This window comes from Scyliorhinus canicula, chromosome 1 (genome assembly GCF_902713615.1).
Source record: "Scyliorhinus canicula chromosome 1, sScyCan1.1, whole genome shotgun sequence".
Lineage (NCBI taxonomy): Eukaryota > Metazoa > Chordata > Chondrichthyes > Carcharhiniformes > Scyliorhinidae > Scyliorhinus > Scyliorhinus canicula.
The window spans coordinates 196,517,519-196,532,725 of NC_052146.1; the positions used below are offsets into that span (position 1 = coordinate 196,517,519).

General features: G+C 46.1%; 1 protein-coding gene across 3 annotated transcripts in view; it reads left to right on the forward strand.

Annotated features, from left to right (window-relative positions):
* The window catches only part of LOC119970759 (ras and Rab interactor 2-like), a 187,726-nt gene extending 178,453 nt beyond the window's left edge, over positions 1–9,273 (forward strand). For all 3 annotated transcript variants that reach the window (XM_038805904.1, XM_038805913.1, XM_038805921.1), the window contains 2 exons: positions 2,957–3,123; positions 6,892–9,273. In XM_038805904.1, the coding sequence (XP_038661832.1) occupies positions 2,957–3,123; positions 6,892–7,227 (503 nt within the window). In that variant the 3' untranslated portion in view covers positions 7,228–9,273. The remainder of the gene's footprint in view (positions 1–2,956; positions 3,124–6,891) is intronic.
* The last annotated feature ends 5,934 nt before the right edge of the window (positions 9,274–15,207 follow it).

The window sequence follows — 15,207 nt, forward strand, 5'->3', positions numbered from 1 at the left end:
CTGTACAAAGGTTTATTTTGATGGTAGCTGGATGAATTATTTCCAGTCCGTGGGTCACACAGTGGCATGGCACAATGGCTCTGCCAAGAAGAGAAGAGAGCACAGTTTGCTTCCGCAGTCACCTGAATGGCAACTTCTTACACTGTTATAATGAACTGTTCAGCTTTCTCGAGTGAGTGAGTGGGGGGGGGAACAAAGGAACTATATTACGGAAGTAGAAATAAATAATTATTAATAGACACATTTAACTGGGGTCAGCAATGGGGGAGGTAGAAATGCATGGTTTTGGTTCAGCATGAGTGACAGAATAATAATAATCGCTTACTGTCACAAGTTGGCTTCAATGAAGTTACTGTGAAAAGCCCCTAGTCAGTTCACTGTGTATTTAATTTGTTCCATTACTGACTCGAAGGCTGACAAGTTTGCTGAGAATAGATGCACACTGCCTGTTGAAATAAATAACTCATTTTCTTCATCTCGTGAACTGAGTAGCTTGGCTCACGTGGAAAGCAATAAATTAATACAGTGAAACTTTTGGCGGCACAGTGGTTGGCACTGCTGCCTCACAGCACCAGGGTCCTGGGTTCGATTCTGACCTCAAGTGACTGTGTGGAGTTTGCATGTTCTCCCTGTGTCTGCGTGGGTTTCCTCCGGGTGCTCCGGTTTCCTCCCACAGTCCAAAGATGTGCAGGTTAGGTGGATTGGTCATGCTGAATTGCCCTGTGGTGTCCAACGGTTGGGTGAGGTTACGGGGATAGGGTGAGGGATTGGGCCTAGGTAGGGTGGTCTTTTGGAGGGTTGGTGCAAACTTGATGAACCAAATGGCCTCCTTCTGCACTGTAGGGTTTCTGTGAACACATTCCTGGCACTTAACTGGTGTTTTACTGGGAACTATTTTGTTTGGGAACACCGAGTTTAATACATCCTGTTGTATGAATGGAATTTTTATTGTTTAGGCACAGGGAGTTCTCCTTCCTTCCTCTTTTAGTCTACATACTGGTACATTGTCAGTGTTGTCACCCTCCAGATAACCTCTTCTTAAATGGGAATTGGTGGTGACCTACAAATAAAATCATTAGTTTTATAAACAATCTATTGACAAGTCCATGTAAATATGCATCACGAATATAAAACCGTGACTTCTTCTGACTTGCAAAGTTAGGAGGCTTGAGGATAACACTATTTGCCTGCCGGTAAAAGCTCACATTGTACATCAGTAGCTGTTCATCGGACTCCAAGCAACAATCCTAAACATTCTGTTACCTCAGTAAATGAATTCCAATCAAAAACCAGATAGATTCTTAAAACGTATTGGGCTGGATGCCCACTGCCCCTTTAGATTTTTCACCCAGTACTTCTGGGTTCAGATTTACCTTCCTGAGGCCTTGTCCATCAGGAGGCTCAGCAAGTTTGCCCACAGAGAAAGCATCTCCCAGATCAAACCGGCGCCCTGTGACTCAGTCTCCTGGAAGTCAAAAGGCCACCCTCCGTGAGTCGAGGAAACCACATATATGTGGCCAGCTTTCACTGGGCGGGTCACTGAGGACACGAGAGACAAGCAAAGACTGTCACTAAATCAGGGAGGCTTAAATCGCATCTCATTGGATTTAAATTGTATGGAAGTGGGCAGCTGAGCATATCAATGAGCGCCACGCCACTAATGAGTGAGTTCCCACTTCGTTGCCTTCTCGCCGCTGCCTTAACCGCTTACGGTTTCCCACTGCCGGAAATCTAATGCACCACTTCCCAGGCAATTCAATCCGCCCAGCCGCTATCTTGCCCACTCCAGTGGGCCCAGAAAATCCAGCCCATTGTGTTGCTTTTGCATGTCTGTCAGAAGCAATGTGATGTGTTACCTTATTGGGAAAATATTTAGATTTACATCAAACCTGGCAAGTGAAATCCAGCAGTACCTTTGAGGAGTTACTGAGGCTCAACATGTAACGGCTGCAATTAAAGATAATACAAGGCAATTCATTTAAAAAAAAATGTTTTTTAATTGTAACACTGCTGATATCAATACATACGTCACACAGCCATTCTCAGTAAGGCTAGATGGATCCCTTGAGACTTCAAGGAAAGTTCATCAGCTCTTGAAATCAGAGAGGGTGCAAGTTAATAATTGCGAGAGTTTCCAGTTCTGATAAATAGTGTCTACCTAAAACCATCAGCAATTTTTTCTCTTTGGATGCTGACCAGTTAGTTTCCTTTTCCCAGCTTTCTCTGTTTTTATTTGTTTTATTTTGATCACACCATGGGAGTGATAATTAATGGCAATCTCCAACGCGAGAGAGTCTAGCCTTGCCATCACTGAATCCCTCCCCATCAGCATCCTGAGCCAGAAACCTAACTGGACCAGTGATGTAAATACTGAGGCGACAAGAGCAACCAGAGGCTTGGAATTCTGCAGTGAATAACTCACCTCCTGGCTTCCCAAAGCCTGCCGCCATCAAAAAGGCACAAATCAGGAGTGTGATGAAATACTCTCCGCTTACCTGGATGAGTGCAGCTCCAACAGCTCAAGAAGCTCGACACCATCCAGAACAAAGCAGCCCACATAATTGGAACCCCATTCATCAACTTAAACATTCACTCCCTCCACCGCTGATGCATGGTGCCATACTGCGGCAAAATATGAAATTTATAACTGTGCTTATGATTTAAAAGCTCTGTAACGTCAGGCAGTTTTAATTGATGCGTGCAAATTTTGAATTGAAAATGCTCCTCAAAATCTCTGGCAAAGTTATTGGTTATCTGGTTATTGGTCCTAATATTAAAGATTTTCATTGAGGACAAATTTTGTTTGATAATGCTCCTGAGAAGTGCCTTGGGACATTGCTGTCTAAACACAAATTGTTGTTTGTATATTGTCTAATCACCATTACCCAAAACCTGGCCATCATCTGGAGTTTATTGATTTAATCCCCCTCTTCCCCCGTTGCATTGTTCTGTATAGGAGGCTATTACTTGACCAGTACATATGGAGCCCTCTCGCTAATAAAGAATTTTGAAGAGGAACAGGCAGCCAGATTACTGAGCTCACAAACCAGGAATACCCTAAACCAGTGGCACAAGAGGAGGACTGCAAACAGCAGAACCGCGCCATCTGTGGAAGACTTCCAGGTATGTCCATTAAGGAAAAGTGCACAATGGTGTTGAGTGGAGTGTATTCCTATGGGTTAAACACCGAGTACAAGAGTCCTTTTAGTCCTTTTACTTTTGAAATAAACATAAGTGCTCAAGACCAGCCTAACATTTTACTGACACATCCATCACTTCTATTTTTCACCTGAGGGTTTTTACAGTTTACATTATTTTATTGCACATTGTTGTGTCAAGTCACTTGCAGTATTCCACATCCAACTCTCACACACATAGACACTCACCTCTCCCTCTTTCACACACGCATTCACCTCTCTCATTCACTTTTCACTCACATCCCGCTCGCCCACCTTGCTCATACACACACATACATACTCATCTTTCTCTCCTTCACACACATATTTATCTCTCTCTCACATTCACCTCTCACTCACATCCCTCTCATTCACCTTGCGTATACATACTCATCTCTCTCTCACTCATTCACCTCTCTCTGTCACTCATTCACCTCTCTCTCACTCATCTCTCTCTCTCACTCATTCATGTATCTCTCACTCATTCACCTCACTCACATCCCTCTCACCTTGCTCATACACACACATACACACTCATCTCCCCTCTTTCACTCTCTCTCCCACTCAATCACCTGTCACTCGCAGACATCTCTCTCAGTCACCTTGCTCATACACACAAAGCTCGATCTAATGACCTCATTGCGCCCCTCTCGGTGACGCAAAATGACTGTTAAATCTGGCGAAAGGCCTCTTGTGAGATTTGTGACGCTCAGAATGCCTCGCGAGATCTAACAAGTCTCATGATCTGGATTTCACTCTTGTTGGGCAAGATCCAGATTAACATATGTAAGTGAGCCAAACTTGGAAGACCTCACTGTGGGGCAGTTGAGCACTGAGCAAACGTGGACCAGGTGTAACGGCCCCTGTGAGGTCTCCCAGGCCATTGGAGGTCCCCTGGTGGTCGGGCTCTGGGAAGGCTCGTGTCCTGGCACTCCTGCTGGCATCCAGGCACTGCCACCCAGGTACCCTGATGCAGCCACCCTGGTAGTACTAGGGTAGCAGGCTGGTAGTGCCAGGTTGCCCGTGTCAGAGATTGGGTGCTCTCGCCTGAATATGTGGGGTAAGGGGCGGCTCAAGTTCGCCAATGCAGGGAATGAAGTGAGTGGGGCCACGGAAGGGCATTACTGACTGAGACCCCCAAAAAAGGCAGTGTCCTGTTAGATAGCAGATTCATTCTCAGCACTGCAGGCTCCGGGAAGCACCCTGCTGTACGTGCCCCAAATGGGTCTCTTTTTTGCACGTTAAATCACGCCCATACACAATCATCTCTCCCTCTTTCACACGAACATTCACCTCTCTCTCTCACTCACCCACGTCTCTCACTCACCTTGCTCATACACACACATATACACTCACCGCTCCCTCTTTCAAACACACGTTAATCTCTTTCTCTCACTCATTCACCTCTCTCACTCGTGTGTCTCTCTCACTCATACACACACATAGACTCTCAGCTCTCTCTCACACAACTTTCTCTTACACCCCACCCCGTGGCCGCTGCCCACCTCACTCCTCTGTTTCCTGTCTGTCAAGAGAGCGGACTTAGAGTGGGAATAAATGAGTCTTTTTCTGAATGGCAGGCAGTGACTAGCGGGATATAGCAGGGATCAGTGCTTGGGCCCCAGCTCTTCATGATATATGTAAATAACCTGGATGAGGGAAGCAAATGTAACATTTCCCAGTTTGCTGATGACACAAAACTGGGTGGAATTGAGTTGTGAGGAGGATGCAAGGAGGCTTCAAGGTGATTTAGACAAGTTGAGTGATTGGCAAACACTGACAGATGCAGTACAATGCATTGTGAAGTTATACACTCTGGTGTGAAAAACCAAAAGAAAGAGTATTATCTAAAGGGTGATATATTAGGAAGTGTGGATGTACAAAGGGATCCGGGTATCCTGATACACCAGTCAATGAAAGTGGAGGCAGATGCAGGAAACCATTAGAAAGGCAAATAGTATGTTGGCCTTCAGTGCACGAGGATTTGAGTTCAGAAGTAAGGATGTCTTACGGCAGTTTCACAGGGCCTTGATGCGAACACTCCTGGAGTATTGCCTGCAGCTTTGGTCTCCCTACTGAGGAAAGGATATACTTGCCAAAGCGGGAGTGCAGTGGAGGTTCACTGAACTGATAGCAGGGTTGGTGGGACTGTCCTATGAGGAGAGTTGGTTTGACCGGGCATGTATTCACCAGAGTTTAGAAGGATGAGAGGAGATCTGATTGAAACGTATAAAATTCTAACAGGGCTGGACAGACTGGACGCAGGGAGGATATTTTCCCTGGTTGGGGAATGTAGAACTAGGAGTCACAGTGTCAGGACACGGGGTAGACCATTTAGGACTGAGATTTGGAAAAATGTCTTCACTCAAAGGGTAGTGAACCTATGCAATTCTCTACCACACAAGCCTTGGAGGCTAAGTCACTGAATATATTCAAGAAAGAGCTCGACTTTTTTAGATTTTAATGACATCAAAGGGTTTCGGGAGAAAACAGGAATATGACATTGAGATTGAGGATTAACAATGATCATATTGAATGGCAGAGCGGGCTCGAAGGGCCGAATGGCCAACACCCGCTCCTAGTTTCATTGGCCAGGATTCTCCGAGCGCGCGGGGGCTCGGAGAATCGGAGTTGACGCCGAGATGGCCCGCGACGCCAGTCCGACGCCGGAACGCGATTCTCCGACGCCCAGAGAATCGGCGCCAGCTGCGCATGCGCGGTCGACGCAGCGCCAGTCAGGGGCTGTTGAAAGAGGCCCCTATGGCGATTCTCCGCGGTCGACCGGCCGAATTCCCGCCGGCATGGTTCTAACATGGTTCCACTCGGCGGGGACTCAGACTTGCGGCTGCAGTGACCGTCCTGGTGGGGGGGTGGGGGATCAGACTCCGGGGAAGAGGCCTCCATGGTGGCCAGGTTCGCGATCGGAGTTCACCGATTGGCAGGCACACGCGATCCAGGGAGGCCTACCTTATTCCGCACCGGCCCGCTGTGTGGCTCTGCCATGTTGCACGGGCCCGGCGTGGAAACGGCCGGCACGCATATGCGCGGACCCGCGGCTGGCAGTGCAGGGCTGCGTATCGGCGCCGGTGCTGGCTCCTGTGGGCCACGGAATCGCTGGGTCAGGAGGCCTATTGACGCCGGCGTGAAACACTGTTGTTTACGCCAACGTCAACACTTAGCTGCGATTCTGGAGAATCCCGGCCAATGTTTCTTCGCTCTTGCCCTGGCCTGCACATTTGAGCACTTATATTCCCACTGTTTCTAGCTTGTCTAATCAGAGGCTGGCTTTTCATTGCATTGGAAGCTCATTGGCTCACTAGTGAACCTATCAGCAGCCAGTGCAGGGGAATACCAGTCTCTGATGGGGTGAGCAATCATAGCATTGTTCAAATTCTATACATCAGCCTGGCCTACCCGGGACCCAGTTAAGAAACCTTGATCTCGGGAAATGGAACAGTTCTGCATACCGGTGACTGGCAGGTATGCCCTCAACAACAGTCCATTCATGTTTAAAGTTGATTATATCCTAGGGACTTTCTAATATAGTACTTAACCCGTGGAGATTGTAGCTCCAAAGAAACCCTGAACAATTCACCATTTATTTGCAATCTCAGGTCATTGGGTGAATTTTCGATGTGCTGAATGAAGCCTTGCATTTATTAATTGCCATGCTATAATAATCCCCTTTCCCTCTCCTTTATCTCGACCTGTGTAGAACTACCTGCGTGTGGCCTTCAACAACACAACAAGTGGCTGCACAGCCAAGACTTTACAGGTGAGACCATTTACTACGACAGAGGAGCTGTGTGACCTTTGTGCTGCCAAGTTCCAAGTTCAGGATACTGAGAACTATAGTCTTTTCCTTCTGATAAATGACACTTGGCAACAGTTGGCTCCTGATACCTTCCCACAGAAAATCAAAGCAGAGCTGCACAGTCGGCCTCAGTCACAGATGTTTCACTTTGTCTACAAGCGCCTTCACAGTGACCTTCCCACCAACAGCATTGAGAACAAAGCCACAATTCCTGAAGGATGCAACACCACTTCTTAAACAGCAAAATTATCCTTTCTTTACTGTAAGGACATCTTGGAGGAGTGTTCCGTTTTCAGTTTTATTTGAATTAAGTTTTGTAGCATGCCAGGGGTGTGTATTCTGAGAACTCAGTGAATTTTAATAGGTGAATGATTCCCGATGTTCCTGGAGCTATGTATGTAACACTTTGTCAGAGACACATCTGATTGTGGGGTTTCTGCATCTCCTTGCAAGAGATATTCACTCCATGCGTGGCAAAGATCAGTCAGATGCAATGCATCAGTGAAACTGTCACAGTAGCTGGATGATTTGCATCCTACTCTTCGACTAAAAAGTGGGAATAAAATCAGTTTGGGCGCAGGCTGCATAAATGGTTTTATGTTTATAGGAAGATTGTGTTTCTGTGGATCCCAGAGACATTAATTTGGTAGCAGTTGCTGGTTAACTGAAAGTTTTTTTTAAAGATATTTTTTTAAGCCAGAAATGATTATTCTTGTAAACATCTGGGCATATAATTGTAACAATCGTTAATTTTTTTAAAGTTTTTTTTTATTATTCACAATCTATTGATCAATATTTTTTATCTTGTGCATAATTTGCTCGACAGATGAAATTGTTCTTTGATTCATTCACGACACAGCTGTTGTACAATTGTGTAATACTGCTTCAATGTTTCCGGACCTGCGGTGCCATCTGGTCTTTTATTCAGCTCCAAATGAGATGCAACACCTCCCTGTAAAATATTCAGCGATCTGGCCTGTGCGAGATTACTGCTTCAGGCATGTTAATCAGCATCCAAATCCACGTAACCTTTTCATACACAAATACTGTGGCTAATTCTGGGCACCGCACATCAAGGTGGAGATCAAGGCCTTGGAGAGGATGCAGAGGAGATTTACAACGATGGTTCCAGGGATGTGAGATTGTCGTTGATCTCGAGAGGGTGGGATTGTTCTCCTCAGAGCAGAGGAGGGTAAGGGAAAATGGAGGTGTTCAAGATCTTAAAGGGTGGATGAAGAGAAAATGTATCGAGTGGCAGAAGAGTCAGTAACCAAAGGATACAGATTTACGGTTATTGGAGGGATGATATGAGGACAAAAGAAATTGTACAGTGGGTTGTGCTGATCCGTAATCCACTGTGCGATAAAAGTAGTGCATACAGATTCAATAGTAACTTTTTAAACAAATTGGATGAATAGTTGAACAGGACTATGGGGGTGGGGATGTGGAGCAGAGGAATGAGACTAATTGGACAGCTCTTTCCAAGAGCCAGTATAAGCATCATGGGCTGAATGGCCTCCTCCTCTGCTGTATTACACTCTGGTTTTATGGAATAGTTTGGAGAGAGCACAAGGTGTAGAAAATGGCAAGAGGCCAGGAGCGAAAGAACATTCTTGGACCTGAACTGCATTGTATCTGAATGGGGAGTGCTTGCTCATTGACACTGGAGGCTCAAAATGGTGAATGTTGCAATTCCACAAATGATTCATCGCTCACCATAATGAGCACAAAACAAATGTTATTGGCCTTGCCTCTCAGCCCAGGAAGAAGCTCGAGGAATACAGAGAAAAGTGGGCAGTGGAAAGTTGAATGAGAGAGAGAGAGAGAGAAGCATAAAGGGGAAACAAAAGAATATTTGATTCTAGAAAGGGTCAGGGTAATGTGGTCTAGAAGTATAGAAAGTAAACATGACTACACAATTGTGGGGGTTTAGGTTCTGACTTTACCTACCAATCAAATCCATCTTCTATACTCATTCTCGGCTGAGCTGCCAGAAGGCAACCAGGGTAGGAAAGAAATACTGATCTTTACTATGTTTTGTTCAGTTGATAAATCATTGTGTTTACATTACTGTATCTTCATTGCACTCAGTTGCCACTTAAACATTCCATGCCAGCTTTAAACAATGAGATTACCTTGCGCTTAACCTAATTGACTACCTATAGAATATAACATTGTCGTCACTCCTTGGCATTATTGTGCCCGTCTTTTGAGGGCCCACATTAGCTGACCTTCCAGTGGTTCTGTATAAATATTTTGTGAAATTACATCAGCTTTAAAGTATTTATTGTTAGAGCCGTGTGTTTTCTACCCTCCAAGGCTTGTGTTGGAATCCAGCCCAGAACAATGGGATCAGTGGGTCCTTCCTCCCTGAGCCCTTAGGCCCCTCTAATGCAATGGTCCTTGGCTGTTTCAAGGCAGTGGCTCAATTGCACAAAGCTGCATGCAGATTGGCATTAGGCTGACAATCTGTCTTGGAGAAGCAGCGAGAGCAGTCAGTGAGAAATGGAAACCTTCACACCGGTACAACAGGGGTACTGTTTTGAGGCTTGAGCTGGGACATTGGGGCCAGTTTTCAAAAGTCCATTGACTTTGGTGGGACCATAAAATTCCCCGAGTGTCAAGTTCCATCCCGAGTCGTTGTTTAGGTTCTCTGCAATTTTGCTAAGTAAGCCGAAGCTGTCCATTTTTGGAACCCCCAAGTTTCCCATTATGGGAAACCCTTTGTTTGGGCCTAATACTATTGGTGTGAGGATCAAAAGAAGTAGCTGCAGGCCTCTGTAGCCTGAGTGATGGAGACATTCTCTGCCTGCAAAGGATGAGGAGGACCTGGCTGAAATATAGATTACCTGGGTGGGGTGGTGTGTGAGCAGGGAAAAGAGAGAGAAACATCTTTGGCGCAGCCCAGAGGATTTTCAGCCAGTGGGAGTTTGGGGCAGTCCACGGTGACAGGCTTTACTGATTTCCCCTGCACATATGGGCCCCTCGCAATGCAGTCTCTAGTTAAAAAGGGAACCGGGGAGGTAGGCCCCTTCTTACCTCCTTAGCATGGTTCAGTCTGGTCTGCCCCTTCTGCAGCTGCAGGCCAGCTCCGTCCCGACAGGGAAAAGGCAGGGTAGCAGAAAAAGCTAACAAATCTCCAACCCTTCCATATACCAGATCTCAGACTGCTCACTTCCCAGAAGCAAGGGTTCGAAAATGTAGCCCTGTTGTGCAAAGAGATACTTCTCTGATACCTGACCTGAGTACATTCTGAAAGCATGAATTATAATACCTCATTTCTTAGCACTGAAACATTCATGATGAGTATAAAAATAGATGTGGAACCCTGATACCCAGTTTTTCCTCTCCACAAGCCAATGGATTTGTAATGGTGATGGAAAAATTTGCAGAAAACAATTAATGCTGAAAGACAATGAGGAAAATTATAGCTGAGGAAAAATTAAATGCAATCAAATAACATAAGGGTGAAAGAACACATGGAGCTGCTCAATTATCATAACATAAAGTGGCCAGGCTCCCATGTAGTCCGAGGATAGCATCAGCGCAACCTGGGTTTGACTTTCATTTGGCCGTTCTTGGCCGAGCCTTGGCTGCAAGGCTCCAGTGAATCCTGGTTGGGACACGCTGCAGCCCTCTGGATTTAAATTGGGTTCGGCAGCTTTAGATTGTGACCTTTCTCAAACCCGATTTGGAAAAAATATCCCATACATGTATTGCCACAATGCAAACCCCCCCTCATGCCAGGCCATTTTGTTCTTAAAGTTGCTACTTTTTGTTGCAATCTCTCACAGCTGCACTTTACTATCTAACACAGGGGTGGGCAAACTTTTCCGTGCAAGGGCCACGTTCAGAAATTCACAATTTTAAAGGGCCGTATAGAAAATTAAGTAAAATAATTACTTCACCCGATTATGATTCTGGGGGCCTCATATAGAACATATCGGCCCGCGACGTTGTGCCGAGCAATGATCACCCTACTCAAGTAAACGTATCCACCCTATACCAGTAAGTAACCCAACAGCCCCCCCATTAACCTTAAAAAAATAATTAAAAATTTTTTTTAAAAAATTTTTAAAACATTTTTTTTTAATGACTTGGGCCGCATAAAGACCTTTGGCGGGCCGCATGCGGCCCGTGTGCCGTAGTTTGCCCACCCCTGATCTAACACATACTCCCTGCCTTCAGTCTGATTAAAGCCAAAAGGACTCAAAACGTTAACTCTGTTTCTCTCTCCTTACAGATACTGCCAGACCTGCTGAGTTTTTCTAGCATGGTCTGTTTTTGTTTCAGATTCCAGCATCCGCAGTATTTTGCTTATTTTAATTGGGGCTTTTTTGGGGGGTTTATTATGCTGAAGACAAGCCATGCAAGCAAAGATATTCCACATGATCCTGTACAAACAAGATGGTTGAAGTCCAAATGCTCAACAGGGCAATGTAAAGGGACATTTGAGACATTTTATAGAGCATACACATCATAGTGTATATAATTTCACCCTTGGTCTACTTGACCGGCTTTTATTTTTCCTCTGGCTACATGCAAACTATTGCATGAGTGACTTAATCTTGCAGACGTAACCTTGCAAATTTTTGAATTGAACATTCCTAGGGTTGGATTCTCCAAAAATGGGGCAATGTTTGCGTAAAAACACTGGCATTCTACTCCAGACTTTCCTTAGAAAAATATACAGTTATTCACCTACCTGCAGGGGTCTGGCAGGGCCCCGGAGTGCTTCTCGCAGCTTTAGCTGTGGATACGGGTCCCCGCACTTCCGGTTCCGAGTCCACACATGCGCACGGCGGCGGCTTCGGGAGGCATTCAGCGCATGTTCGGGGGGCTGAGCCAAACGCGATGGCGGGCTCAAACGAAAGACCTGGACCAACAAACAAGGTCGCAACGATCTATCCCGTGCCGCTCTATCTAACCCGCCCGATCGCCACCCTGGTTGCCCATAAGGCCCCCTCCCCACGGTACTTGATCTCCTGCCCTCACCAGGGCGGTCGCGGACTGAGTCCGCAGCCGCCACGCGAGAGTCCCGACCGGCCAGACGAGGTTAGAACCACGCTGTCGGGAATTTAGCCGGTTGGGACCAGAGCTTTTCTGGGAGGGCCTCTGGCATTGGCCGCCCAGCCACGCTGCATAAATCGCATGCAACCGATTCTGGGGGGACCGGAGAATCACGGGAGCGGTGTCGGGTTCGATTCTCGCGTAAAAGTGGATTCTCCGCCCCCGCGCCAAACGCGATTTCGGCACAGGACTGTGGAGAATCCATGTGCTAGTTTTTTCTTACAAATGGCGAACAGATTTTTTGTTTCATTACATGGCTGATTAGTGCAACTAAACAGTGCAGCACCATAGGCCAAATGAAACAAAAATGAAACCCCCATGAAGGATATGGTTACAGAAACAGTCAGTACTTGCAGGAAGTGAATACGTCCAATCATTCAGTGTATTGATTGGTACAGAGCAACAATTACTAGGGAGATACAACATGGTTCAAACTCTTCAGTGCATAAACCATCTAGACATTCTCCATCGTTGTGATGCTGGAAAAAAGGCTAGATCAGGGAAACATGAGTCAGTGCTGCTCTCCTGTAAGCTGCATTCAGTACCTTTCTGGGTTATTTTGCATGCCGATTGACATGAAATGGCAAAATATCTGGACAGAAACCTACTGGCCAGAGTTTCCGATCATACCCTCCGGGTTTCCCTCTAACCAAACGACCACTCCAACCTATGAACCACCTCCTGGTCTCATGCGCTTATACATGTTGACATGTTCTTAGAAAAGTTAAGTCTTACAAGGAACAATTTATGACCACTGGTAAACCAAAATCTCTGTTTCAGTGATGCAATTGAACAGCATTCAGTGTATCGATTGGTGCAGAGCAAACATTACTAGTAAAATAATTATGCTATTGTGTACTATGGGAACAAATTGTTAACCTGGAATTTGCTTACATACAATTTAAATGTAGGCACATTGCCTTTTTAATGAAATGGCGTTTGTGATTTTTGTACGTAATTTAGAACCGTATAAAAAATTTGTATACCAGTATTTGACAGTGATATTTTGGGTTATGACTGCAAATCCCCATTATACTGTATTAGCATACTGCCTATACACTGTACAACTGAAACATTGTATGTTGCACGCAATAAAAATTGAAGGATTTAGCAATAGACTTGTAAATGTTTAAATTCAAAAAGTGTCCGAATTTTTACTTGCTACTGCCTCTAATGCATCGGGAGCAGGATTGTTTGTCAATGCTATTCCTAGTTTAGCAGTTTGTCAGAAAGTCGGACAGGAAGCAAGTGAGTGAGGCACCAAACAAAAATCACGTTAAACTGAATTGGCCTTAAATTAATCTGTCCATTCGTGACCTGCCAAATGCAAGCTTAATGTAAGATCCAAAGTTTGTTTTCAAAAGGGGAAACAATGGTTTTAATTCTCACACTGAAGTCGTTTCCACTTGTGAAAGTAAGCTCTTGGTTTTTTTTACAGCTTCTGGTGATGTACAATACTCATGGCTGTGCCAAATGTGAGTTGCAACGGCCAGTACTTGTGATTAAGAGGCTTAAATAATTTAACCTTAACCCTGCTAATGGACAATAACACCTTAATGTTCAGCACAGCAAATGTCGTCATAATCTCACCTGCACAAAACTTCCCCAAACAAAAGAGTACCTGAAGTGGTTAACAAAAATTAAACTCCCATGGAGGATATGGTTAAAGAAACAGCCTGTACTTGCAGGAAGTGAATAACATTGTGCGTCCAACCATGAACAACATGATCCTACAGCTTTGGTCAACAATTCAATGAATGTGGAAATGTGGCTGCAGTGATTTCCTGTTTGCTATCTGTGCTGCTTTGAGAACTGTTGGCTGGCACTTTGCAGGAAAGTAACCCACTGTATGCAACAGTAGATTCTAACTGATCGACCAGTCAGCTTACTGAAGTCTGACAGTGCAATTGCACGTTTCATTGAAGGTGTCAGTTTATTCTCTGCAAATTTACGAAAATGAACTGAACAACTCTCCCACTAATTAAAACTAAAAGCATTTCGTGAATATACATGGGGGGGTATTCTCCCCCACCCCCCGGCCAGGTGGGAGAATCGCCGGGGTGCCGTGCGAATCGCGCCATGCCGCCCCGACCCCCGCACGCGATTCTCCCACCCCCCCCCCCCCCCCCGAAACCAGCGCCGCGCGAACTGCGCTGGGCCGCCCGGAGAATCGTCGCAAACAGCGAGCGGCGATTCTCCGGCCCGGATGGGACGAGCGGCCACGCATAAACGGCCTAGTCCCGCCGGTGCCGTCCACACCTGGTCGCTGATGGCAGGTACTTGTTGCGAAGGCTTGGGGGGGGGGGGGGAGGGCTTCGTTCCCGGGGGGGCCTCCGATGGGGTCTGTTACGCGATCGGGGCTCACCGATCGGCGGGCCGGCATCTTTCCCCCCCCCTCCCCCGGGCCTACTTCCTTGCGCGGCGGCCCCAGAACCCCACCGCCATGTTGGTGAGGGTCCGGAGCGCTCCGCGAGGTTACCGCGCATGCGTCGGTTGGCACCTGCGCCACTGCGCATGTGCTAGTTGGCGCCGGCCCATCTGCGCATGCGCGGGACCCAAGGCGCCGCGTCTTTTACACCGCATCAGGTCTCTGACGCCATGCCGAGGCTCCGTCCCCGTAACTCGCGCAACACCCCTGCTAGCCCCACGGAGGGGGGAGAATAGGGGTCTGGGAACGGGCGCCGAAGCCGGAGTAAAACACTCCGGTTTTTACTCCGGCGTTGGTACTTAGACTCCCATTGGGAGAATCCCGCCCATGGCGTCTAAACATTTTAATAAACTATACAGAAGTTCGAAACGTGCTCAGAAGGTCAAAAGGCCCTTTTGTAAATAAGGTTTGACTCAGGCAATTAAACTTCATGTTGGAAACAACTTGTTGTACATCGCTTCTCACAAATGTGCCAAATACTCAGTCAAATAATTATTTTAAAATATAGTTAACTATTGGCAAATACAGGCACCAATCTGCTCACAGTATAGTTCCATAAACAGAAATAAGATAAAAGACCATTTATTCTGTTCTGTCGGTGTTGATTGAGGGACGTAGGTTGATCAGAAAATCTGGAAAAGGCCAAAAAAAAGAACGAGAATTTCTCATTCGTAAAATGGCACATCCATCAATGCATTAATCCCTTGGTACTGCACCGA